The 26,347-nt window shown below is 49.1% G+C and overlaps 1 protein-coding gene and 1 pseudogene across 1 annotated transcript; one reads left to right on the forward strand and one right to left on the reverse strand.

The window, feature by feature from the left end:
* Positions 1 to 724: 724 nt before the first annotated feature.
* Positions 725 to 20,956, reverse strand: PPIE (peptidylprolyl isomerase E). The gene is made up of 10 exons (XM_032432179.1): positions 20,881 to 20,956; positions 19,825 to 19,923; positions 17,436 to 17,479; positions 16,934 to 16,960; positions 15,690 to 15,771; positions 15,074 to 15,174; positions 12,829 to 12,952; positions 6,873 to 7,058; positions 5,769 to 5,911; positions 725 to 5,599 (listed from the first exon to the last, which is right to left on the reverse strand). The coding sequence occupies exons 1-10, from the start codon at positions 20,909 to 20,911 to the stop codon at positions 5,531 to 5,533; spliced, it is 906 nt and encodes a 301-aa protein (XP_032288070.1). The 5' UTR covers positions 20,912 to 20,956; the 3' UTR covers positions 725 to 5,530.
* Positions 7,067 to 7,460, forward strand: LOC116641434 (annotated as a pseudogene).
* Positions 20,957 to 26,347: the final 5,391 nt, after the last annotated feature.

The raw sequence follows: 26,347 nt of genomic DNA on the forward strand, positions 1-26,347 counted from the left end.
AGGTGCAGGGCATGGACATTTGGCCTTTGTAGAAACAAAAAATTTGGAAGGCTTCACTCGCCTGTCACCACGTCGAACCATGAGGAGCTCAGCTCCATGGAAAAGTTATCTTTTTATTGAGCCTAGCACGGTGGATACATTGGGTGGCCCAGGATGACAGTGCTCAGCACAGATGACATTTCCCTTTCCCTTTGGCATGGCAAACATTAATCATCCATCTTGATATTTTTTCCTTCCAAATCTGTATAGAATTTCAAAATGATCTGTATTAGAACCCCACGCCGCCACAGCCAAGAGATCAGAGCTGACACGTGAAGTGAAAACTGTTTGCCATCTTCTGCCATGCTAAGGAGCAATCCACTTCACCCATACGGTGCCTCTGTGACCCCAGGCAGCCTGTGGCCGGGCCTAGGGCCTCCCAGCACCCGCTCGTGTCCAGAAGTTGTCAGAAACAGGCTGTCATAATCTGCATCGCCCTGTGTGCCTGGGAGCGAGACCTGTGAGCCCGAGACACGGTCCCTGTCCCAGGGAAGTGACAGGCGGTAATCAGGCCGGCCCGGGGCGGGGAGGGTCCTGGAAACCGCCACAGGCTGCTGGAACGTTTGATTCCTGACTCGCTAAGCCCGTAAGTTACCTGCTGGGGCAGACAGAGTCCCGTTGCCCGAACCCTGAAATACTGTGTCATTCAAAGCAGCTTGGGGGCCCGCCCCCCCATGTGCCCCAGGATGCGCCTCTCAGCAGTCACTCGGCACCCCGAGGAGGGGCCCCGGGACAGCAGGTGGGCCAGCGGGTGTGGACGCTGGGGCCCTGCTGCAGGACAGCGGCGCCTCCGCAGGGACCGGGAAGGGACTCTGGAGCGAGCGCGGAGGGAGAGACCCTCCCCGGGTACACGGAGGGTGCGCGCAGACTGTCTGCAAGGTGGAGAGTTCCCCATCAGTGCAGGGATCTGAACTCTGGCATAGATGTTAGGAGACCGGATTTGTAGATGGCTTCCCCGTCTGGGCCTCATTTTCCATCCGTACCTGAAGGCAATGAGCTTTTCGGGTCTCCAAAGGGCCTCCTGCCAGGAATCTTTCTGCGAGCCCTTTTTCACACTGTGCCCAGATCCAGCCTCGGCACCCCAAACTCGGTTCAGGTGGCAGTGACAGGTCAGAGTTGGTATGTAACAGGGAACCTGTTTGCCATTCTAGTCCTTTGACACTTCTGTCTTCCTAACATTGAGGACTGTCTTTTGGGCAAATATAAATTTAACATTAGCCAGTTATTTTAACAGTTTTTAACTTCACCTGGGACCTTTGGTGCCCAGCCAACAGCCTGGCACAATTAGGGTGCACCAGGAATGTCTGTCAAATCACTCCCAAGGCTTATGGACTGGGAGCGCACCTCACCTGTCAGGCTGAGCACGGCACGGAGGCCGGAAGGCCGTAACCTTCCTTTTGCATGCCTGACACCTGAAAAATAAGCCTTTGCCTGCCTACCTGGGTCACACTTCAGCAACCTTTGCCATCCACGCAGTCACTGAATGAGATCGCGTAGAAAAAGGCCTGAGCAGTGAAACAATTGTGAATGGATAGAAGGCCCATGCATTTTATCCCATTTATTGCATGATAATTGCACGCACTTGCTGCGTGCGTTGTATTCCCAGTTACCAGTTTGCTGAGCCAAGCACGGCAGCTGCAAGGAGCAGCCCAGATGCCACCGTTTCCCTTTCTCTCGCTCAGGGCATGGCTTGTTTATCTGGTTGCACGGGACCGGAAGGATAAATACGGGCGGCTGGTCAGACCCGACAGCGACCACGAGTCAGTGACTTGCCAGGAAGGGAGGGCATGTGGGAAAGGGCTGAGGACAAATGCACGGCAGTCAGCCTTGGTTTGGGCAGTGCAAGGCTGGCCTCGAGGCCAAGCAGCACATTAGTGTTCACGGTTTTCTAAGGTGGGAAAGTGACCTGTTCTGGAAAAATCCCTAAGAAATAGGAAAGCAGCATAGCAAGAGGGATTTTGAAGTCAAATGGGTTTGAACCTTGGTTTTTCTTCTGTGGGGCAGGATATTGGTTCTTTCCTTCCAAGCTATTATAAAGATCAGATATGGATATTCACATGTAGGACAATGTCTGCCAAATAAACACTTAGCAACAGGTACCTGTTGGCGTTATTACAAAAGAATTTGCTGATCTGCTTAGTCCCTTCCGTGCTTGTCCACTAAACCTCCTCCCAGGAAGTGTTCTGTAGGTGATGGGAGTATTTATTTCAGAGCTGAGCTTTTTCCTGAAAAATCTACACCCTGCAATCCATGGAGGGAGAACGTTGTATTCTCACCTGCTTTCAAGGCCTAAGGAAAGTGCCTGGTTATGGCCAGGGCTGTGAAGCCTTCCCTGTGTTCCCAGAGGCAAAGGGATCCCACTAGCCTGCTGAAGGTACAAAGCTTAACCCACCCTTTTAAAAAATGGGTTTTTCATTTATTACAAAAATAATGCAGTTTTGGAGGAAAAACTGGAAAAATACAACTGAAATCGCCATAGTTGTATGAGTCAGATAAACACACTTAATATTTTGGTGAATTTATTTCTAGGCCTTTATCTTAGGATATACACATACAGATGTTTACATATCATAGATATTTTTACAAAATTAGGATCATACTTATATAAATTGCTTTGAAATATGCTTTTCCCACTTCGTTATGCAGTAAAAATTTTCCTGTTAATAAATATTTTTTGAAAACATGGCTTTCTAGATTTTTAACCCCTGAAGCCTGTGAGACTCAGTGTTCACAACTAAAAAGTAGGTCCCTAATGCCTTCCTGGGAGGGCTGCTGCAGGCTGTTGTGACTGGGGCCTAGAGCTCGCAGCGCCTGAACCCGACAGGGGGCTCCAGCAGCCGCAGGCCTGACCTCAGGGCCACAGGCTGAAGGAGTCCGCGCACCGGCAAAACCAGCCCTGTTTGCCGTAACGGAGCAACACGCACATGGACCAGGAGGCCACCTTGGATGTGAGCCAGGCGGACCGAGGCAGGCACTCTGTCCTCGGGCCACAGCAAAGGCCGCGTGGCACACGCCGGTCCACTTCCGACAGTGCCGTCTTGGCACGCACCAGAGGTCTGGTGCTGTGATAGCTGAACAGGCAGCCGGGCCGCTGCTCCCGGGCTCTGGGCCCCTCCTGCCTGGCAGAGGAGAGCCTGGCTTCCTTGGGTCTCCCCAAAGGGTCCAGGCTAATTACAGGGACCATGACCGTGTCTTCCCCCAGGGCCTTGGGCCCCCTGCCTTAGAGTGAGGCTAGAGCCCAGTAAACCTCCCAGGACCCCATTAAACTAGGGGGAGGCAGGCCGAGCTTCCTATCCCAGCTCTGCCATATTCTGGGCGACTCTGCGGCATGTCACCCGGGCCGTGGTTTCCCTCTGTATAGGGTTCTGCTGTGGATACGGTGGTAACACCCCTGGCCACTCCGGAGAGCACCGGGAGGGGCAGTGAGCCCAGGGGGTGCTACCAGGGAAGAACAGAAAGTAACAAGGTCATTGTCACAGAAGTCAGGTCCCTCTTGGGAGGTGGCCATGCTACACCCTTTAAACGCCTCCTTTCCTGGTGACTGACCTGTGATGGCCAGAGTCTGCCCTCAGAGTGGGAGCCTGTGCTTTGAGGGAAGGTCTCCTTTGGGAGCTCCACAGGGTCAAGGGTAACCATGTGGTACATTCTAGCCTCAAGGAGACAGAAACCCTGAGCAGGAGCTCAGCCAAGGGCTGGGAGTCCGCTGGGTACCCAGAAGCCAGAGGTAGGGCCAGAATGCCATCATCCGTCACAGGAGTGCTCCCGGGGTCACCAGGGCCAGGAGGCATCAGGCCCCTCCTGCATCTGGCTTGTCCAGATCTCAGGATGAAAAGCCCAGCCCGGTGGGTTCTGAATGGTCCTGGTAACGCAACCACAGAGAGATGTCTAGTGGCCATGGGGCTCAGTCCCTGCTCGGGGCCTTCAGCACGTGAGGGATTCTTGAAAACCACCTGGCTGAGCAGTATGTGCAGAGGGAATGGAGAGAGGAGCCAGCCTGACTTGAGCAGTGGCTGCATTACAAGGACCAAGCTCAGCACGGGGTGCGACCATGTGTTTCAGCCATCAGCAAACTCGTCCTACAAAGGTTCAAGCAGTCAATATTTTAGGCTCTGAGGCTGTGTTGGTTCATTTTGTGTCAACTTGGCTAGGCCACGATAGCCAGTTTTTGGTCAAACACCAGTCTAGATGTTGCTGCGAAGGTACTTTTCAGATGTGATTAATGTCTAAAGCAGCAGACTGGAAGTAGCGCAGATTATCCTGAACAATGTGGGTGGGCCTCATCCAATCAGTGGAAGGCTGTTAAGACAGAGAAGACTGAGACTGCACGAGGGAGGAGGAATTCTGCCTCCAGACAGCCTTCGGACCCGAACTGCACCATCAACTCTTCCCTGGGTCTCCAGCCTGCCGGCCCTACAGAATTCCGACTTGCTAGGCCCCACAATCACGGAGCCAAGTCCTTAAAATAAATCTCCCTCTATATACATATCTACACCCAGCCTACTGGTTCTGTTTCTCTGGAGAGCCCTAACATAGGGACCACACAGTATCTGTCCCCGCAGAAGCAGCCACAGAGAATATGTAAATGGATGGATGTGGCTGTCTTCCAATAACTTTTTACTCACAGAAAAGCAGCAGGTTGGATTAGGCCCGCAGGGCCGGGTGGCCTCCTGCCTCCGGACAAGTAAGCCCAGTACCCGGCACAGAGAGGCGCTCTGAGGTATAAAACAGCATTTACAGATCCTGTAGACTGGGGGCGCCTGGCTGGCTCAGTCAGCAGAGCATGCGACTCTTGATCTCAGGGTCAGGAGTTCGAGCCCCACACTGGTCTTAGAACTTCCTTAAAAAAAATTCTGTAGAACAAATATGAAGAAACAAACAAACTAATCGTTGCGAGTGATAAAATACCCCCGCTGCCTCAAAGACTAGCCGGCAGGAGTTCCGGAGTGGAAGGCGGCAGAAGACGGACTTCTTTGATATTTTTGATTTCCACTGTCCTGACCGTGGTCTGACAAGGGTACCTGGCTTGAAGATACACCACCTGGCACCTCAGGGAATCCACCCAAGGGAGGAAAGAAAAGCTATGCCCTATCCCTCTGCCAGCCTAATTCAGCAGAGATGCAATCTCGGACAACTCCTAGGAACTAGCTGGACTCGCAGTACAAGAACTCGGGTTTATTTTACCAGAAGCGATGTCCAGGAGCCCCGCTGGTGGGCCCAGGAGAAGCCGTGGCAGCAAAGGCCTGGAAAAGGCCACGCACAGCCCGTCCACAGTGGGGACCCCTGCGAGCTCCCGGGCCCACGGCCACACCTGGGAGAGAGCCAGAGGGAGCCCGGGCCGAGTCTGCAGAAGAGCTGCTCCAAGCTGACCCCCAAGAAGGGCCACGACACACACCCCTGCTTGCCACAAAGGGGACAGACGCCCTCACGTGCTGGTTCCCAGGCTGACGGCTCCTGGATAGGCAGGGGCGGTGCGGAGATAGCGTGTGTGGACTCACACGTACTCCCCGCAGTCGGAGATGATCACCTTCTGCTTTGGCTTCCCGTCCTTGCTGCCCTGGGCCTTTGTGGGGACAGAGGAGGAAGAGGGTGGGAAGTAAGGAGCGGCTCGGGGACACCCTCCCCAGGTGCCCGCCCCCGCCTGAGCAGAAGCAGCCCTCCCCGGGAGCCGCCGCGGCCCCCGTCCAGCTCTCCCACGGGGCTGCGCACCCAGGGCCCGGGCAGCCGCCCACCTCAATCTGCCGCAGGACATCCAGGCCTTCCGTGACCTCCCCAAACACCACGTGCTTGCCGTCCAGCCAGTCCGTCTTGTCACACGTCAGGAAGAACTGGGAGCCGTTGGTGTTTGGGCCGGAGTTGGCCATGGAGAGCAGGCCTGGGGGAAAGAAGGAGCATGTCAGCCCCTCCCGCCGGCTCCCGGCCCCCAGAGGGACGTCTGCGCAGGAGACGGAGCCAGGGAGATGCTGCCGGAAGCCGGCCCAGGATGCGGGCCGAGCACTGGCCACTGGCAAGATGGATGCTGTTGGCACCTGCGACAGGAGTGGCTTCAGTGCCAGGCTGGGGCTCGAGGTCTGGCGGAAGGGGGACAGACAGAACAGAAGGCAGGGCAGTCTACACGACTTTTCCTTACCAGGGGGTGAGAGGCATGGATGACAGCTCACACAAGTCAAAGGATGATTTTTTTTTTTTTAAAGATCGATACCGCACAGTTTTACGCCACTGGGCTGATCTAGCAGCGGACGCAGCCACGAGGCAGCAGGGGGACAGCTACAGAAGCCACGCTCCTAGGTGGGAGAGAGGGGATGGGGTCCGGGCCACGAGCATAGGGGCCGGCCGCAGGGAGACAGCTCCTGCCCGTCCTCGGAGGGAAGGCAGAGCGGGCACGTGGCGGGGGACCCAGGGGGCCACGCCATCAGCTTGGAGGGCGATGTGGAGGCTTCGGGAGGGAGGGAGCGAGCAACCATCGTCTCGGACGGGGACAGAGCACGATTAACTGAGGGGCTCTAGTAACGCTGCCAGGCCCCTGAAGAAGTGTAGTCCTAAATTTCAAGATGACCACTCAGCACAGAGCTTTCTCTAGTTGCGGGGGGACCGACCACTCACAGAGGGGTACGTCTGACAGGACGGGGCAGCGGGGCTGAGGGACTCAGCTCACCAAGGCAGGCCCCAGAACCCAAGCTAGACCCCAGGGGGTGTGCGGGGGTGGTGGGGGGAGTGGATGGAAGCCGCTTCCCCGACTCCGGCCAGGCCGCGTGGCCGCTGGGTCACCGGCTGGCTCTCCTGCAGACCCGAGCCCCGCCCCCCCGTACCCGCCACCGCGCCCCATCGGCTCCCACCTGGTCCCGTGTGTTTGAGGATAAAGTTCTCATCGTCGAACTTCTTCCCGTAGATGGACTTGCCCCCTGTGCCGTTGTGGTTCGTGAAATCGCCGCCCTGGCACATGAACTGGGGGATGATGCGGTGGAAGCTACTTCCCTTAAAGCCGAAGCCCTTCTCGTGGGTGCACAGGCATCGGAAATTCTCTGGCATGGAGAAAGGAAAAGGTGCGGAGGTCAGAAAACAAAACAGAGCCGTTCCTCGGGCCGTGGGTATGCTCTGCCTCGCGTGCCACGGGAGATGTGGAAGGGAGCCACCGAAGCCGCGAGCGAGATGCCAGGGGCCGTGGAGCCCCACGGACAGGCCCGACCGAGCTGCTTCGACAATGTGAAGACGGGCTCTGGGATGGGCCGTGCAGTGGGCGTGCGGGCCGGGATCGGGATGCAGGGCTGGGAGCTGGTGGGCCGCATCGGGAAAACCGTGAGGCCGTGCAGTGTGGCAGCACCTCTGGCAGATTGGTGGCCATCGGGATGGGCATCCGATCCTGGTCAGGACAGTGGTTGCCCACGAGCTACCCCCTCCCGTCACTCCTAGCCCATGTACTCTAATAACACAGAAGTCTTTGAGCAAACAACAAAACAAAAACAACCCCTCCCCCCCCAAAAAACAAAAAAACCCAAAACCTCTGTAGCTAGAATCTGATAAACTGTCTTTGTTTAGTGTTTGTATTTTCAATGAAAAATATGCCATGTATTCCAAACCTTTGTGATCTTCACACTGTGAAGGACTAGAGGGACTCTGGTTAAGAAGGAAAACTGAACACCTGCATTCCAGCTCTGCTCCACTCTAAATGGAGGGCAACTGATTTTTTTTTTTTTTTAAAGAAAAACCAAACAGGATCTTAGAAGAAAACACAGGGGCAAATCTTCGTGACTCTGGATTTGGTAACAGTTTCTTAAATATGACACCCAAAGCACAGATAACAAAAAAGAAAAAATAAATAACCTCATCAAAACTAAAAACCTTTGGGCATCAGAGGACACTCAACAGACAAGGTAACCCACAGAACAGGAGAAAGTATTTGCCAATCTTATCTGGTGAGAGTTCAATATCCAGAATATTTAATGAACTCCTACAACTCGGTAACAGAAAGACGAACAACCCAGTTGATAAATAGGTAAAGATTTGAACAGACATTTCTCCAAAGATCCACAAATGACCCATAAGCACACGAAATGATGTTCAACACCATTGGTCATTAGGGAAATGCAAATCAAAACCACAATTAGATACCGCTTCATACCCACTAGGATGGCCATCATCAACAGAAAATAATGAGTGTTGGCAGGAATATGAAGAAACTGAGACCCTCATACACTGGAGGTGGGAATGTAATGTGCAGCCACTGTAGAAAAGAGTTTGGCAATCTCTCAAAAAGGTAAACACAGAATTGCCAGGTCAGTACATTTCCACCCCTAGGTATGTACACAAAAGAGCTGACAAAAGGCGTTAAAACACATATTTGTACACAAATGTCCACGGCAGCATTATTCACAATAGCCAGAAAGTGGAAACAATGCTCGTATCCATCAACAAATGAACGAACAACATGTCACATATCCAGACGATGGGATATTATTCAGCCATAAAAAAGGGATGGAGGGCGCCTGGGTGGCTCAGTTGGTTAAGCGACTGCCTTCGGCTCGGGTCATGATCCTGGAGTCCCGGGATCGAGTCCCGCATCGGGCTCCCTGCTCAGCGGGGAGTCTCCTTCTCCCTCTGACCCTCCCCCATCTCATGCTCTCTCTCTCATTCTCTCTCTCTCAAATGAATAAATAAAATCTTTAAAAAAAAAAAAAGGGATGGAATCCCAACACATACTATAACACGGATGAACCTTGAAACATGCTAAGTAAAAAAAGCCAGTTACAAAGGAAAGGCCAAATATTGTATGATTCTATTTCTAGGACATGTCTAGAACAGGCAAATCCAGAGATGGGGAGTAGATCAGAGGCCACCAGGGGTGGGAGGGAGACAATGAGGAGTGGGTTAATGGGGTCCGCAGTTCGGTATGGGGTGAACACATTTTGAAGACAGCAGTGATGGTTGTACAGCATTGTGAATGCAATCAATACCACTGAACTATACATTTAAAAATGGTTAAAAAGTGGGGCGCCTGGGTGGCTCAGTCGTTAAGCATCTGCTTTCGGCTCAGGTCATGATCCCAGGGTCCTGGGATCGAGCCCCGCATCGGGCTCCCTGCTCAGCGGGGAGCCCGCTTCTCCCTCTCCCTCTGCCTGCCTCTCTGCCTGCTTGTGCTGTCAAATAAATAAATAAAATCTTAAAAAAAAAAAAAAAAAGGTTAAAAAGGCCAAAAAAAAGAGAGCAAAAGAGAGGGGACACAACAGCAACATAAAAGTTTGAAAGCTAGAAAACAGACGAATCATACGCCATGTAGCAGACTTGAGAAAGCTGAATCTCGGCAGCTACACCCCGATGCTTACAGCAGCATCATCAACAATAGCCAAATTATGGAAGGAGCCCAGATGTCCAACTGATGCATGGATAAAGAAGATGTGGTATATATATATACAATGGAATATCACTCATTCATAGAAAGGAATGAAATCTTGCATTTGCAATGATGTGGATGGAACTAGAGGGTATTATGCTAAGCGGAATAAGTCAGTCAGAGAAAGACAAATATCACATGATTTCACTCATACGTGGAATTTAAAAAACAAAACAGATGAGCAAAGGGGAAAGAAAAAAAAAAAAAAAAAAGGGAAGCAAACCGTAAGTGATGAATCACTAAATTCTACTCCCAAAACTACTATTATACTCTATGTTAACTAACTAAAATTTAAATAAAAACTTGAAACATTTAAGACAAAAAAAAGAAAAGAAAGCTGAATCTTAAGCTGGTAGAGCTGAGAAGCAACTCACTTTATGTTGCAGAAATGCCAAAAGCTCAGGTACAAGGGTGAAGGTAGTTCTAAAAACAGTAAAGTTGGTTGAAAGCCTATTTAAGAAAATAGCCAACCCCCAGATCCTCCCCTGACCCCCACGGGCAGCCGGCTGGAGGTCTGCTCTCTGGTAGGTTAAAGCAGAGGTCTCTGGACTGGGATATACTAGACATAGCTGGGGGCTGAGGTACCGTAATGACAAACAGAGATTAAGTGAAAGTTTATATACTGCCCCCGTCTCCCGCCGCCGCCACGATGGCTAATAACTGGATGCAGAGCCTCCAGCAGGAGGCTAGACTCTTCTCGGGGGACTCCAAGCTGTCCAAGAGAAGGGAAGTCAGGGAAACGGACATCTGGGGTCTGACAGAGAAAGACCCCAACTGAATCACCCCACCGTGGAAGCCACAGCCAGCAAGCCTTACCATGGCTTAGGTGAGGAAGGCATCTAATGTGAAAAGCAAAGACCAAAACAAACAGACCAGGGCGCCTGGGTGGCTCAGTTGGTTAAGCGACTGCCTTCGGCTCAGGTCATGATCCTGGAGTCCCGGGATCGAGTCCCGCATCGGGCTCTCTGCTCGGCAGGGAGTCTGCTTCTCCCTCTGACCCTCCTCCCTCTCATGCTCTCTATCTCTCATTCTCTCTCTCAAATAAATAAATAAAATCTTTAAAAAAAAAAAACAAACAAAACAAACAGACCAAACACAAAGCAAAACATAATTAACTCAGGAAAAAGTGATTTGAGACATAAACTATAGGAAGAAAAAACTTTAGTAATGTCCCCGGAAAGATGAAATGACATTACCTCTGGGAAATAAGCACAGAGTGTTATAGAAAAAGAACACTTAGGAAGGTTCCAGAAAGAAGAGAGAAATCAGAGGGGACAAAAGTGAAGAAATAATTGAAAGAAATTTTCCCAACCAGAGGATAAAACACTGTCCTGTGGGTGTGGTACACAGAGGAATGGCCCCCTAAAGACGTCCTTGCCATTGCAGATGTGATTAGGGTTATGGATTGACCTCGAGATGGGGAAAGCAGCCCCAATTATCCAGATGGGCCTAATATAATCATGAGCCTGTGACAGAATTTTTCCCAGCTAAGGTTAGAAAGAGAGATTCAAAATGTGGGAGGGACTGGATCCACCACTGTTGGCTCTGAAGGTGGAGGAAAAAGGGGGCTGCGAGCCTCCAGAAGCTGGGAATAGCCCTCAGCTGACAGCAGCAGGGAAATGGGGTACCTCAGTCCTACAGATACAGGGAGCTGAATTCTGCCGACAACGTGAGTATCCCTGGAAACATCCTCCCCTAGAGCTTCCAGCAGGGAAGGCAGTGACCCGGCCACCATCCTCATTGTAGCCTATAGGACTTCTGGCCCACAGAATGGGAGATAATAAATTTGTGTTGTCATAAGCCACTAAGTTTGTGGTAATCTGTGACAACAGCAAGAGAAAATGAATACAGCGAGGCCCACTGAATATCCAGATCCATGTAAGGTCTATCCAAAGGCATATGGTTTCAGGACACAGGACAGATACCCTGCAAGCCTCTATCTAGGGAGGGCTGGGAATAGCTCTTAAACATCTGGCTAGTGTAACCGAGTAAATGAACTTTAATTTTATTTAATTTAAATTTCAATAGTCACATATGGTGAGTGGCTACTATACTGGACAGCTCAGGACTAGACAGAAAAGAAGTTTTATATAAAGGATCAAGACATTAGACTTCTCTAGAATTCTATACCTAACTATCCATCAAGCGGGAAGGTACATATATTTAGTCTTCACTCTCAAAAAACTTACTTCCCAAGTTCTTTGCTGTAGAAGCTACAGAAGGATGTCTTCTACTAAAATGAGGGAATGTACCAAAAAAGAAGACAACAGAGAGTCCGACCTAAGAGGCGAACACAAGAGACCCTACGACACTCGCTGTGCAGTGGGCCTGGAAAGCCGTGGTCCAGGCTGGAGAGTCAGAGGCTCCAAAGAGGAACTTCTACAGGAGAGGGAAACTGACAGAATAGCTGGGGTGTGTGAACATGAGGAGAGATTTACACAGGCAGCAGAATTAGGGGGAGCATCAGGAATAAATGCACAGAAGACTAAGCTTGTGTGAAAACAAGACAATTACGAATCCCAGGAAAGCAAAATGCTGTGCGTGAAAGGAGGTTATCCTAGTATGATGCTTACGTAGTCAGAATAACCTATGGCCTAAGCAAACTTATGGTAACTCTATGAGTAAGATGAAGGGGCAGCAAAAGGGATTTAAAAAGCTGATTCCTTATCTCCTAAAGTGGGAAGCCAACAGATGTCTAAAACAAAAAAACCAGGAAATAACAACATAAATCTCTTATCTACCAAAAGGGAGATAAAAACCGAAAGAACCAGCTGAGAGTTGAACTGGCTGCCTCCGAGGAGCGCCGCAGGGCGCCAAGGCCAGGGGCCAGTACCGGGGGCCAGGGGGTGCTGTTTTTCCAAACAAGCTTTGTGAAATTAACTTTGTAAACTGTATGTCTACATAATAAAATTTAGATTAAAAAAAAGAAAAGAATGAGAAGTCAATATTTACACTAGAGAGACTCAAGAAACTGTTAGTTAACAGCAGTTACTTCTGGAGAGTAAAACTGGACGTGGAGGCGGGAACATGGATGTTTTCTACTTACTGCCTTCAGTATTGTTCGAATATGTGTGTACAGTTTTTTTGGGTTTTGTTTGTTTAACCACGAATACATGTTTACTTACATTAAAAAAAAAAACAAACACCCTCTTATTATTAAAAAATAGCAAAGCAGCACCTATAAAGCTTCAAAAGTGCCTGGTCGGACTCAATCTGTTACTAGATGCCAGGATCTGAGATGCCTCAAATCCACTCAGGTCAGCGGTTGTCCCGAGCACAGGAGTGGAGGCAGTGAGAACTGGGGAAGGCCCACCGCTCAGCCCCCGGCACCCCCCCCCCCCCGCCCCCCCCCCCCCCCGCACCCCGCCCCCGCAGCCCCGGCATCCGGCCCACAGCCCGCTCACCTGCTGTCATGGGAACAACGTCGGAACGCAGCAACATCCGGATGCGGCCGGCCGGCTTGTTCCCAATCTTGATGTCCATGTACACCTGAGGATTCGACCGGGCCTTTTTTGCCGTGGGCTCTCCCTGGGCGCAGAAGAAATGTCAGGTTGGGGAGCACGAGACTGCAAGTCGGAGAGCGGGTATTCTGCATACACACCAAGAACCCAAGGGCAGCGAGCGGGCCGCAGCAAGGTGCCGCCAGCCGGAGCCCCAGGGCCGGGACCCCGAGCACCAGCTAACTCAGTTCCCACCCCCCTGCAGGCTCGGGACCACGTCCCACTTGCCCTCAGACGCCAGCTCGCTGCACCCTGGCCTGTGGTCCCAGAACCCCAGCTCCCTGGCCCGCAGTGCGCGCCTCTCCGCACCCGCAAAGCCACTTCACGCCAGCCAGACGGACAGCACGTCCTCCTCTACGCTGGGCCCTGCGCACCCCCAGGCTGGCTACAAGGGAAGCCAGGAGGGCAGCCCTCTGGCGTGCTCAGAGGGCAGTGGGGGAAGGGGGGGCCCTGTTTTCTACCCCGAGGAGACATCTGCAGGCATCACATGTGTTCCAAAGAGAAAAGTCAAATGTTCACAACTGGTCTGGGGTTCAGTTTAGCCGACGTGTGCGCAGGCCCCGCGCTGGAGGACCCGCTGGCTGTCATCTGCCACCAGCCTCAGCAGCCACGCACAGAGCGCCTGCCACGGGCAGGGGGCTGCTCTCCCCGTTGACATATGTAGCTCATCAACTCTTTACAACCGTCCTGAGCATCAAGCCGTACCACTATTTATCCGCATTTTATAAGTGGGGCAATGGAGGTACAGTGAAGTGCACTCACTTGTCCAAACAAGAGGGCGGTAAGGGGTGAAGCTGGAATTCAAACCTAAATCATCCCACCCCACCCCCGAGCCCATGCTCTTAACCACATTCCTCCACCTCACTTTTTAGTTAATAAGATGCTGAATACAAGGCCCCTAACCTCACAGAATCCCTGCCTAGAAAGGGACAGGCAATAAACACTTGAGCAGCCTGCACAAAAGCAAGGACGTACAGGGAAACAGACTGGGTTTCCAGAGGGTGGAAGTGAGACAGCCAGGTGTGGGGACAGGAGCTGGGGAGCACCCCCCCAACTTTATCCCTTGGGATGGGTGATGGGAGCCACTGAAAAGTTCTCAGCAGGAGTCAGGGCATCAGTCTGTGCCTTCAGCAGATCATTCTAGCTGGCCTGATGAAGGACTAGAGAGCAGTGCACCAGAGACTAGTTAGGAAGCTTCGGCCAGTATGTGCAGGAGAAGAGGCTGCTGGGGGCAGTGGGACAAACGGGGGAGTGGGACTCAGGAAGGTTTGAGAGGAAAACTCAGCAGCACGTGATGATGTGCTGGCTGTTTTACAGAAGGCATCTCTGTGAAGGCCATGTGTGTGCTCTGCTTTGCAACCAAATTTCTGGCTTGAGTCAGTGTGTGTGCGGATGGATGGTGGCAAATCAACAAGACAAAGAACAAGATTAGAGAGAGGAGGGCACCCATTCTGGGCAACTCGAAGCTGCGTGTGACACTTGCGGCCGAAATGTGCGCAGCCTGACCCTAGGAACAGAGGCCAGGAGAGGCTGCAAAAAACCCATGACTGCTAGTGTTTCAGCCAAGAGGAGAAGGGGAGAGGGAGAGGGATGCCCTGAGCCAAGAAAGAAATCCAGAGAACAACACTCACAGGGAGGGGTGGGAAAGCCCAAGGAGCCAGCCAGAGAGGGATGCCCAGAGTCAGGAAGGAGCTGCCAGCAGGCTGCTCCTGGCGAGGGAGAGCCTCGAACCTGCGTGCAGACCAAGGGAAGGTGCCACCACCCCGGCCCGCCTCCCCTGCATTGGGGCGGGGACAGGGAGACCGTGAGCCTGTGCAAAGCGCTCCAGTGAAGGAGGGACTGGGCAGGAGGGATGAAGAGGAGCACCCACTCGCCTTCCTCACCTCAGGCAATCCCAACCCGGGACTGGGCAGGACTGGGCAGAGTGGAACAGCTCATTATACAGAGCACAAAGGTGAGAGAGAGACCCAGAGCTTCTCTTTCACTCACTCAATACCACCTTTACCACAATACTAAGACTTTGGTTTTCATTCTCTCTGCTTCTGTATATGTACTTGCAAATTTCCACAAAAACATAACATTAAAAAAAAAAAAGGCTCCTGTGGAAAGTGCCAGCCCCTCGAGGGGAAGCGCATGCCTTCGATCTCACCTCCTGGGTTTCTACTTTGGGAGGCTCCGACCCTTCTTCCTCTTTATTCTCTTCAAGAGTCTTCCCAGAAAACTTCTTCAGCCAGTCATCATCTGACCACACTGAAAGGAAAAGAATCGAACAAATGCTAAGAAATGCAAGCTTCTCGGCCAACTGCTCGCTAGCTGCTTTGGTCAGCAAGGTGGAACACACTCCGTGGCTCTCTGAGCCGGAAGCTTCGCTGAGGGAACTCCCAAGTATAACGTTTCCACTGGGAATGTCAGCCCTGATGTCCAGCTCTTACAAGGCTAAGTAAAAAAACTGCGCCAAGACGGAAGGTGTTGCCTTCCCAGTTCCAGCCCTGGACGGGAGCATCTCAGGAACCAATGCTGAGGAAACTGGGAAAGAGAAGCGAGCAGGCAGGGTTTCTCTCATAATGCAAACAATTTCTCTGAGAAGCTCAAACTCTTTTTCATTCCCTACAAAGGTGGCTCATGCCCTCTGCCAACATGAATCATTCTCTACTCTGCATCCACAGTGGCGATCAGCACCTTTTCCAAGTAAATTGGGATAAAAATGCAGCAACTAAGGCCACACTGGAGGACTTGACAGGGAACCTGTGGTTGCCCCCACTCACCTGGCCTGGACGAGCCCTCCTTAATCCTCATTGGTTTTGCCAAATTGACACGAATTGTCCGTCCAAAGAGCTCAGATTCATTCTGTAAAGATTGAACACCCAGCTGCTTCAATTCTGTCAGGTTAAGAGAGTCAGACAGCTTTGCATTTGGTTTTGATACATCCGAGACACGCTCATGATTTGTTCTCCCTTAACCCGTGAGCCCCTAACAGCAAGCTCTGTGCCCGCCGCAGAGCAGCCCACGGGTTGCAGGCAATCTCCCCCCACCACACACCTCCTTTCTTTCATACTAGCAAAAACCTGTGCTCCTGAAAGTGACTCCAGGTCCAGAGTGCCCTGGGATTACAAGGATACAAGCAGTTTCCAAGTACTTGAGTTCACCTTCAAAAGTCAAGATCTGCTTTAAAATGGTGAGAAATGATCTCTGGGGGCTGAGGAAGATGTTCAGGTAACAGAACAGGAATAAAGAACTTTATCCTCCAAAGATAATTGGTACCAGGAACGGTCACTTCACATAAATCCATTTAGAGCAGTGAAGAAAACGTCACAGTAAAAAGTGAAGAAAAAAAAAAAAGGAATGGGACTTTATTGTGATGAAACTAAAAATAAGGGAAGTAAATTTATTATAAATTTCAGGTTTACGTACTAATTTGTAGAGCAAAGATGTAACAGGTGCTGGTTAATGTGCAGTGTTTTTTCCAACAAAATTCTATCAATAGTATGATATGACATCATTGCACTTCCTATCTGATGTGAAAATCACAAAGATCTCAAAGAGGACACAAATACTCCAGCGTTTCATCATTACTCCCAAAGACCTCTCCAGGATATTTAAATCATCGGCATCAGTAGCATACCCTGCCACTACCCTTACTGGAAATTTCTCCTCACTTGTAATTGCTCTGAGGCTTCAGGATATTCTGCCTCTTCTGCAAAATATGCTATTTCACTGTGCAATCAATTTACATAGTGTTTGCAATTTATTATCCTAGACATGGGGCAGCCAGTGAGAGACTGGCCTATAACAAGGGTTTGAATGTATATCACTGTTAAACGGGGAAGGACGTTCGAGTAAGGACCAGTCTTAAAAGTGATCGATTCACAGTGAATCTTTTCACACGCTGACAGCTTTTGCTTCCCCGTGCAACCTTGTGACTTGGCAGTTCGGCAAACCAACAGATGCACAAGGACCCTCCGTACCACCCAAAAGCAACTTCGGTAAGAATGAAGAGTCTCAGCCATACCATGTTGTCAATAGCTGCTGCGGCATCCTGCCGAGGAAAGACAAGGTCAAGTTTAGCTTCTTGTGGTGTCTAAACATATACCCAGCAACAGAAAAACAAAGTAAAACAAAACAAAAGAGGAAAAAGTCACATCTATACCTCTTGCCGAGGCTGTATGTGTCTCTAACAAAGAGCGCTTCCTGGCTGAGTTCAGAGCTGGTGGTGCAGCAATCTGCCATCTCCAGGAAGGCATAAGAAATATTCACCAGCGCTGCCAGGCAAGAAACCTCAGCGAGCAGAGCTACAGGAGCTCGGCAGAGCAAGAGGGGCACGTCTATGCTGTTAACAGTCTAGAATTTGATTAACTGAGGGAAGTTTTCCATCAAGCAGCACGTCCTGTCTCTATGGAAGCATCAGCAAGAGGCCTAGAAACCTAACCAAATGGAGTCCAGCTGCCTTTGCAACCAGTAACAACACTCAAATAAGCCAAAGACTAAACACAGGTCACACAGAATTTTCTCACCTCTGCCAACTCAAATTCAACAAAAGCAAATCCTCGGTGCTTTTCTGAAAAAAAGGGAAAACAAAAACAAGTAATTACCATGGGGGGCAATGAAAAGAAACATGGTCACAAGGAAAGTGAAGTCAATCACATGCCATATCCTGACACTAGAAATTCTACCCAACCACTATTTTGTAAGAAGCAATCTCCTTCTTCAATTCTTCCCAGTTTTTAAACATTTCAAGCAATATTGAACTTTGTCTTTTAGAAAAACATAGCTAAATAATGAACTATACTTTTGATCTTTTAGGCAGTCAGTTCTTCTACCAAAGCCAAATTAAAACCTTAACCTCTGCATACGAGGCAAGTTATTTAACTTCTCAATTACTGATCCCACATTTTGAGCATCAGCTATGCATAAAGCACGAATCCTAAAACATGAATTAGGATGCTCACTCTTTATCCTCAGAAAAATGCTGATCTAACTAGAAAGGCCAAGCACAACAGTGTTCATTTAATGAAACCAACTAACTTTAGAGAGCGAACGTAACCTTACGGGCGTACCTTTTACTGCCCTTTGCTTTCCTGCACCTCATGGATCTCACAGTTTTTTACAAACTGAAAGGACCCTGCATCAAGCGACTCTCATGGCACCAGTTTTCCAACAGCATTTGCTCCCTTTATGTTTTGTGTCACATTTTGGTAATTCTCACAGTATTTCAAACTTTTTCATTACTATTATATTTGTTATGGTGATCTGTGATCAGTGTTTACAACTCGCTGAAAGCTCATAGGATGGTTAGCATTTTTTAGTAATAAAGCATTTTTTTTAAGATTTTATTTATTTGAGAGAGTGTACGCACAAGCGGGGGTAGGGCAGAGGGAGAGGGAGAAGCAGACTCCCTACTGAGCCGGAAGCCCAACTCGGGGCTCAATTCTAGGACCCTGAGATCATGACCTGGGACAAAGGCAGATGCTTAACCAACTGAGCCACCCAGGCGCCCCAGCAATATAGTATTTTTTTTTAAGATTTTATTTATTTATTTGACAGAGCAAGAGAGCATAAGCAGGGGAGCAGCAGAGGGAGAGGGAGAAGCAGACTCCCCGCTGAGCAGGGAGCCCAATGCGGGGCTCAATCCCAGGACCCTGGGATCATGACCTGAGCTGAAGACAGACACGTAACCAACTGAGCCACCCAGGCGCCCCTAAAGTATTTTATTTTTTATTTTATTTTTTTAAAGATTTTATTTATTTATTTGACAGAGAGACACAGCGAGAGAGGGAACACAAGCAGGGGGAGTGGGAGAGGGAGAAGCAGGCTTCCCACCAAGCAGGGAGCCCAATGTGGGGCTCAATCCCAGGACCCTGGGATCATGACCTGAGCTGAAGGCAGACGCTTAACGACTGAGCCACCCAGGTGCCCCGCCCCTAAAGTATTTTTAAATTAAAGTTGTACATTATTTTTTTTTTAGACATAATGCTATTACACACCTAATAGAGTGCAATATAGTTACCTAACTTCTATTTGCACTAGGAAACCAAAAATTTCATTTGACTTGTTTTATTGCGATATTGGTTTGGTTGTGGTGGTCTGGAGCCAAACCTGCAGTATCTCTAAAGTATGTCCATATTGTTTTTTTTACAAATAAAGATCCCAGGCCCAGAGAGTTTAAAGACCTTGCTAATAATCAAGCAGGGTCAATGACAGATTTAGGCCTAAAACTCCAATCTTAAAAATGACAACTAACTGGGGCGCCTGGATGGCTCAGTCGGTTAATCGCCCAACTCGTGATTTTGGCTCAGGTCATGATCTCATGGGTAGTGAGATCAGGCCCTGAGTGGGGCTCCTCCCTCAGCAGGGAGTCTGCTTGAGATTCTCTCCTTCTGACCCTCCCCCCCCATTCCTGTGCTCGGCGCTCTAAAATAAATAAATAAATCTTAAAAAAAAATGACAACAAAGGCAAAATAGAAAAACTGCACTGTACCTGTGATACCAATTGAAGGAAATATCCCCCAGGAGAGCAGAGGCCAAAGCCCCTTGGTTGAGGCTGAGCTTCCCTGCTGCCCTGATTAACATTACAGCTGCCAAGAAAGGAGCAGGGGCAGTGGGGTGCCCAGCAGGTAGTTTGAAACAACAGTCAGATCTCCATGTAGCTCAAAACCTATCTTCCTACTGGGCTATTGAAAATTTGGTATCTCACACTCAACAGATGGGACCCTCTGCAAAGTTATGTTGCACATAACCACAAGCCTCAGAACATTCCTTCTGCATCAAGATCACTATCCTGCTGCCCTCACGAGGCACCCTCCTGAACTTTCCTACATTTCAACCATATTTACAATGTATATTTAGAATTTTTTCAAATTCTTTTCCTCTTAGGATTCTGAACATGACATGAAAAAGACTCACCTGTTTCATAATCCAGAGGAATCTGAATATCTGTGATGTCTCCAAAAGGGATAAAGGCGGCATGAAGAACTTTGTCGTCCACCTCCTCTGCCAACCCACCTGCAAAGATGCCAAGTGCCTTCTACCACTGTCCTCCATTCTCTTAAGAAGTCCCTGCAGCCCAGTTAGCATGTGATAGCCAAGGAGAGGGGCTGTTCCATCCAGTCCTTTGGGTACATAAGCACGTTCTCATGTGCTCCCTCCCCGATAATTACGAAACACACCTCTTCACCCTTCTTGCAGACCCTCATCTTAGCGCCAGCATTACTGCAATAGCTTCTTAAACTGGCCTCCCTCTCCTCCACACAGCCAACTAGAGCGATCCTGGGAACATGCAGATTTTAACCCATCAGTTTAAAAGAGTTTAAACTTGCTTAAACTCCTTCAAAGACTTCCCACTGTCCTCAGGATAAAGTACAAACTCCCTAGCAGCGTATACAAGGCTCTTTATAACCTGGGCCCTGCCAATCATTTCACCCTCTTTCCTTTGCTTCCTCAATTCTCTGGGTTTCCCGCAAGATGACCCCTTTGCTCCATGTGTAAGGCTGTTTCACACCTTCGGGTTTTTGCTCTTGCTGCTCCCTTTCAGTAAACACAACTGCCCCCACTTTGGCTACAAAGCGCTCATCAAACTTCGCTATGGGGGTTATTCTCACTTCTACCGGGTTAGTCTGGGAACTCCCTCCTTTAAAGGGGCAGGGGCCAGGGCAGAGCCATCGCTGCAGTGAGGGTCTGTAAAATGAAAGAGCGCGAAGATCTGGAGCCTCATAATATTCCTCTACCAATCCTCCCGGCCCAGCAGGTGAAGGGGTTCCCGTTAAAGCTCAGCCGGCTTGGAAGGGAGCCGGAAAGACCTCTACGTCTGGAGCTAACTCCCCGAAGCAAAGCAATACCGCCATCGATCCGGCCTATACAAAGGCTCGCCACCCTCCGCGACCGTAGACGCGTTCCTGCCCCCCGTCGAGACCCACTCCGGGTCGGTCAGCCCCGATTCCGCCTAGGTCCGCGCTTGCTTACCCACGTACAGCACACGCTTGGTAGTGGCCATCTTGCTCCCGCGCTCACCCGCCGGAAGCCGGTGGTCAGCCCTCCCCCTTCCCTCGGCCCCGCCCCTCCGGCCCCGCCCCCGCGTCTAGGCGCTCGCAGACCCCGCCCCCGGCTGTCAGTCAGCGTCGGCGGCGGTGGGAGGTGCGGCGCGGTGAGTGAGCTGCGGCGCGGGGACCTGGTAGGTGCCCGCTGCTGTGGAAACCGGCCTGGGGCGAAAACGCCGGCTCCGCGACTAATAAACCGTCTGTAAACTACGGGCCACCCCACCCCCACCCGCGTGCCCTTGGACAACCTGGCAGCTACAGATGGTTTTTACATTTTTAAATAGATGGGGAGAATTTTTTTTAACAAGAGTATCTTGTCACACGTGAAAATTTATGAAATCCAATTTTCAGTGTTTATAAAGTTTTATTGGAACACAGCCATGCTCATCTCTTTTAGTATTGTCTGTGGCTGCTTTCACACTACATGATCAGGAGACCTACCTGAAATACCTACCACCTGACTCTTTAGGAAAAAAGTTTGCGACTCTTGGAATAAACCAATACATAAATCACAGATGGCCATTTGTGGTAGAAGATAATGGGGGCCACCTATTTTTCATAGAGCTGTGGGTTGAGAAAGGATTGGGTGGAATCCTGGAGACCAGGTTAATGCAGTTGACTAGGAAAGAGTTGGTGGCTTTTTCCCTTCAATCCACCCTCCAGCTTTTTTCCTAGGGTGACCTTTCTTCAAAATAAACCTAAATTCTCCAGAGCTCCCTGCTTAAACACTGATAAATGCTGATGACAAGGCTCCTCGAGCCCCTGACAAGGGGCCATGGCTGTGTCAAGTCAACCCCAACCTCCATATTAACTCTGGCCCTTACCACATGCCCTTTTCTCTCACCTCTGCCTCTGCTCATCTAGTTCTCTCCTTCCTCCATCAGGAGTTACCCGCCAGTCCTTGTCAGAGGTCCTAGTTAAGCTTCACTCACCCCCACCTCTGCAGACAGAGGCCACAACCCCCAAACCCAGCAGCCAACAGGAAAACACACCCTGTAACTGTAGTCAGGTGTATTTGTCCCACTTTGACACCAAGGCCTGTGCCTATTGTGTTCCCAGCCAAGCAGTAACTGACTTCACCAACCTCAGGCCAAACTAAGGAGATGCTCATAGAAATAAGGCTCTGAGATCTGATTATGGTATCTCCTTGGGTCCCTGGCACGATTCCAGACCAACAAGGTCACTCTCAAGGAGAATCTGACCAGGTATCCTTTAAAGTGGGTGTGGCATAGTGAAAAATATATATATATTTGATTTTGTCTCTAGTACCTGGTACAGTTACTCCTGAGCCCCTGCGCCTCAGCCACGTAACAAATTGAGAAGTGTTTATTCCTGAAAACCTGGTGAACTTCAGGTAAGAACAGTGAGACTCTGCGGTGTTTTGCCTGGGGTTGCTCTCATGTCTTCCTTCTTCCCCTCCAGTTCAAGGAGCCTTAAGGCCATTGCGGCTCCAGTGGAGTGAGCCATGGGAGAGCAGTGAGAGGTGAGGCCAGAAAGACCACTGGGAGATCCGATCATGTAAGGCTTTGCAGGTGATTGTAAGAACTTTGACTTTTATTCTGAATTCAATGGGAAGACACCCCAGGTTTGCCCAGAGGAGTGACAAGACCTGATGTGCTTTAGTGGAACCATTCTGGCTTCTGTGGGGAGAGAGTGAGGTCAGTTAGCAAGCTATTACAAAAATTCAGTTGAGAGATGGTGATGTGGACCGGGGGGAATAGCAGTGGAGGTGGTGAAAAGTGGTGGGTGGGATTCTGGATATATTTTGAAAGTAGAGGGCAAAGAATGGGAGAGAGAGGTCATGCTATATGTTTGTTTGTTTTATACACTGCTGTGTTTTACTTTAGGAGTTTTGCAAATATTTTAACAAGTTTGGGCTAAATTTTCTTTTCTCATACTAGCATCCCAGATTTGTTTGGCATCCATAAATAGGCTCACGGTCTTTATCTGCAATTCTAAAGTTCAAAAAGTTCTGAGAACTAACAACAGGTGTTTTTTTTTAGGGAGAGTACTTTTTCAGCGAGCTCATTTGACAGCGAAACCTGATCTGATTTGAGGGGAGCCTATTTATAGTTTTTATTTATCCCACTTAGTATGCTATGCTGCAAAGATATTAACATATTTGATTGTCGGAACTGGTCCAGACTTTGCTGGAGGTGTTATACACAACTTATATACTACATTATCTTCCTGAACTCCCAAACCCCAAAGAATTTAAGTTAAAAGATTGCAGACTCAGTTTAGCCTTATAAAATGAATTCGCCAGCTTTCTTCTCTCTCTCTCTCTCTCTTTCTTTCTGTTGTTATTTGAAGTCATTTGTATAAGAGAGGGGACAATTTCTTTCTTTGACGTGGGGGACCCTCATTTGTAAAGCTCTCTGGGTTTCATGTGCTGTTGTTATTGTTTTATAGCAGGTAACTTACTTTTCATGCGAATCCCTTCTCTGGGGCTACGGGGCACCGCAGTACCCAGCTCAGCCAGGCCTTGCTGATTCCGTTTGAAAAAGCCTGAACTTGCAATTCAAAGACATCAGAGACACTACAGGCCAGTGGTTATTGGGCCATTTGATTTGCAGAAACTACCAGCTTTTTTGCTGAACAGTTTGGGAAGAAAGGGGTTCTTTGGAATTGTATTTTGCTTTAATTATAGAGTGCAAATTTTAATCTTACCTCTAGGGGGCAGTCATGGACCACAAAATGGTATGCTTTAAAAAAATGATATAAAATAGATTAAACTGAGTGCCCTTTTAGGTATGTATGTATTGTTTTTCCCACTTTACAGATGAGGAAACCGAGCCTTTAGGATAGCTAAGTAACTTAATTAGTTCATGGAAGTTGTAGGTGGCAAAAGGTAAATCTGGATTTTAGCCTAGATCTATTGAGCACTGTAGTCCATGCTCTTAACAATACTAAATTCTTGGTCTCTCTCTCTCTCTCTCTCTCTCTCTCTCTCTCACCCCTTTCCCTTAGAAACAGTGTAACAAAGTGATTAAATATACCAACTCTGAGTCAACCTGCCTGACCAGGAAGGCTTGGCCCATATGAGCACCTGTAGGGAAACATGGCCTCAGGAAACCGATTCCCATGAAAAATAAGCCACCTACCGTACCTACCAATGTCTGGCTCTATCACTGACCCACTGTGGGACCAAGGGGGGCTACTTAACTGCTCTGTGGCTCAGGTTCCTCATGGTAAAAATGAGATGATAAGGAAATGTATGCTGAATCTTGAGTATCTACAGATAGGCTTACCTACTGCCTGACTCTGAGCCTATATTGCTAATAAAATGCAAGAAAGCATTGGTCGGGGCTCAAAGCAACTGCTTCTTGGAGAACGAATCAGAATCAGCAAAAAGAAGAGCCTGGTGATGAACTTTTCCTACTTGTGATCTGTGCCTCAACTGTACTATTTGGACTCACCCTAATGACTTTTGGGGTCGATAAAGTTCCAAAAAGTCACAAATGGAATTGGGGCTCAGATCCATTACAAACCGAACAATCCTGTGCTGACAAGCTAAAGACTTGTTTAAACCAACAAACTCCCCCTCCTGCTGAAACCGGGACTGTTGCCCTTAGAAGCTCACCCTTGCCATTGGACAGAGTCAGTTTTCACAGGGCCTGTTCAGCCCTTGTACATTACCTACCCCAAAGGAAACCTTTCCTGCATCCCGAGTTGTTTGCTAACACTTAATCTGAAGATGCAATCTCACATGGCCTAACTTCTCTACTGGATCAAGTTTCCCTGCTTTACCTGGCAATGCATTCAATTTAATGCTCACTACATATCAGTATTTATTTTTCCTTTTATTAGGGATAACAGTTCCTATCTGCTCAGATTACTTTGACGATGAAATGAGCAAAGGCCTGTAGGGCACTTAGAACAAAGCCTGAGGGGGTAAGACTCAGTGTTATTGCCATTAGTTCAACAAATATTTTTTTCAGTGCTACGATGTCACACACTATATATGTATCAGGAAGGGTCTGATTAGGAGATAGAAACCACACTATTTATTTGAGCAGAGAGAATTTAATCTCAACGATTGTCACCTAGGTATAAAGTTATTGCCTGGTTAGCCGACAAGTCAAGAACAGAACAGTAAGATATCTTGGAGGCGGCAATTACTGGAAGCAATACCACCATCTGGGCTGGGAGAACAAAGGGAAGGTATTTAAATTTTTAAAACTCAAGCTTAGTGGAGAGGCCTTGCAGAGCTGAAACTGAGATCTCTGAGGAGGGGTATTGTTCAGCTGTGGTTGGAGTTTCTGAGCGAAGCACAGTAAGGCTGGTGTCCCAATGTTGGGAAAACCCAAAACTGGATTCAGCAAGCCCCACCGGAAGGATCTGCTGTGACCGTGGTGAAGAAGTGTTGCTGGATGATACAAGTTTGGGAAGTTCAAGGGAAGAAGCCAGTTCCTGCTACCTTCAATCTTGCGCGTCCCTTGTACCACATGTTGACAGGGCCTATAGGGAGCAGAGATGTGATTGGCGGGCACCCTGCCCCAGCATCACAAGGCAGAGTATGGAAGGGTGGGTTGGAGCTAACAGACAACAGCTTAATGAATAGCACCCTCCTTCCCTTTGGCTATTCAGCATCCCTACGCACACGTCTTCACGTATTTGAACTTCCACAAGACAACAAAAACAACTTTATCTTTCTATGTAACAAAATAAAACTGTCCTTCATATAAATGGAGACATCTCATCTTCTCCCCCAAAGGAGAAGATGCAAAGTTGCAGTAATGCTTGTATCCATTTTTGAGACATTCATACATCCCTTTCTAAGATATGTTAATTACTCCTCAAATTCGGTCATAATCCCAACTGAATATTCACGTGAGCTCATCATCTTCTCTCCATAAGCACTCTGGAGCACTCACAAGAATTCATGCCACACCATGGTGCTTGTAGTCATCATCACCACCATAATGAGCAGGGGAAACAGTCACTTTGTCCCCTGGCACTTTCAATAGGCATTTCATCACGGTCGACCACGAGTGATAGTCTGATTAACTGTGAAGTCTTTGCCTGCCACCAATGCTATCATCCCACTGTCCACAGGCAAGGAGGTCAGCACTGAGTTCAACTCCAAGAACACAACCAAAGCAATGCCAAAAAAATCCCCTCCTGGCACACTGTCTCAGTCAGCCAGAGTCCAATCAGGAGACAGAAGCCCACCAATGATTTGAATGGAGAGAACTGAATATAAGGAATTGTTAACTAGGTATAAAGGTGTTAATGAGGTCACAAAAAAGGGCAATTAAAAACCAAGTACCACAGAGGTAGCAATTGCAGGAAGCAGCTACCACCCCAGGGCTGAAGGAGCTCAGAGATGAGGGGTAAGTGATCCAAACTCGTGTGAGTTTGGGGGAGGACACAGCAGAGCTGAACACAAG

This window comes from Phoca vitulina, unplaced genomic scaffold (assembly GCF_004348235.1).
Source record: "Phoca vitulina isolate PV1807 unplaced genomic scaffold, GSC_HSeal_1.0 scaffold2, whole genome shotgun sequence".
Lineage (NCBI taxonomy): Eukaryota > Metazoa > Chordata > Mammalia > Carnivora > Phocidae > Phoca > Phoca vitulina.

Coding starts and splice junctions, on each gene's coding strand:
- PPIE (XM_032432179.1), bottom strand. CDS start 20,911: ATGGCCACTACCAAGCGTGTGCTGTACGTGG. Junction 7,059..12,828: donor CGTTGTTCCCATGACAGCAG/GTGAGCGGGCTG, acceptor TCTCCATGCCAG/AGAATTTCCGATGCCTGTGC. Junction 5,600..5,768: donor ATGTCCTGCGGCAGATTGAG/GTGGGCGGCTGC, acceptor GTCCCCACAAAG/GCCCAGGGCAGCAAGGACGG.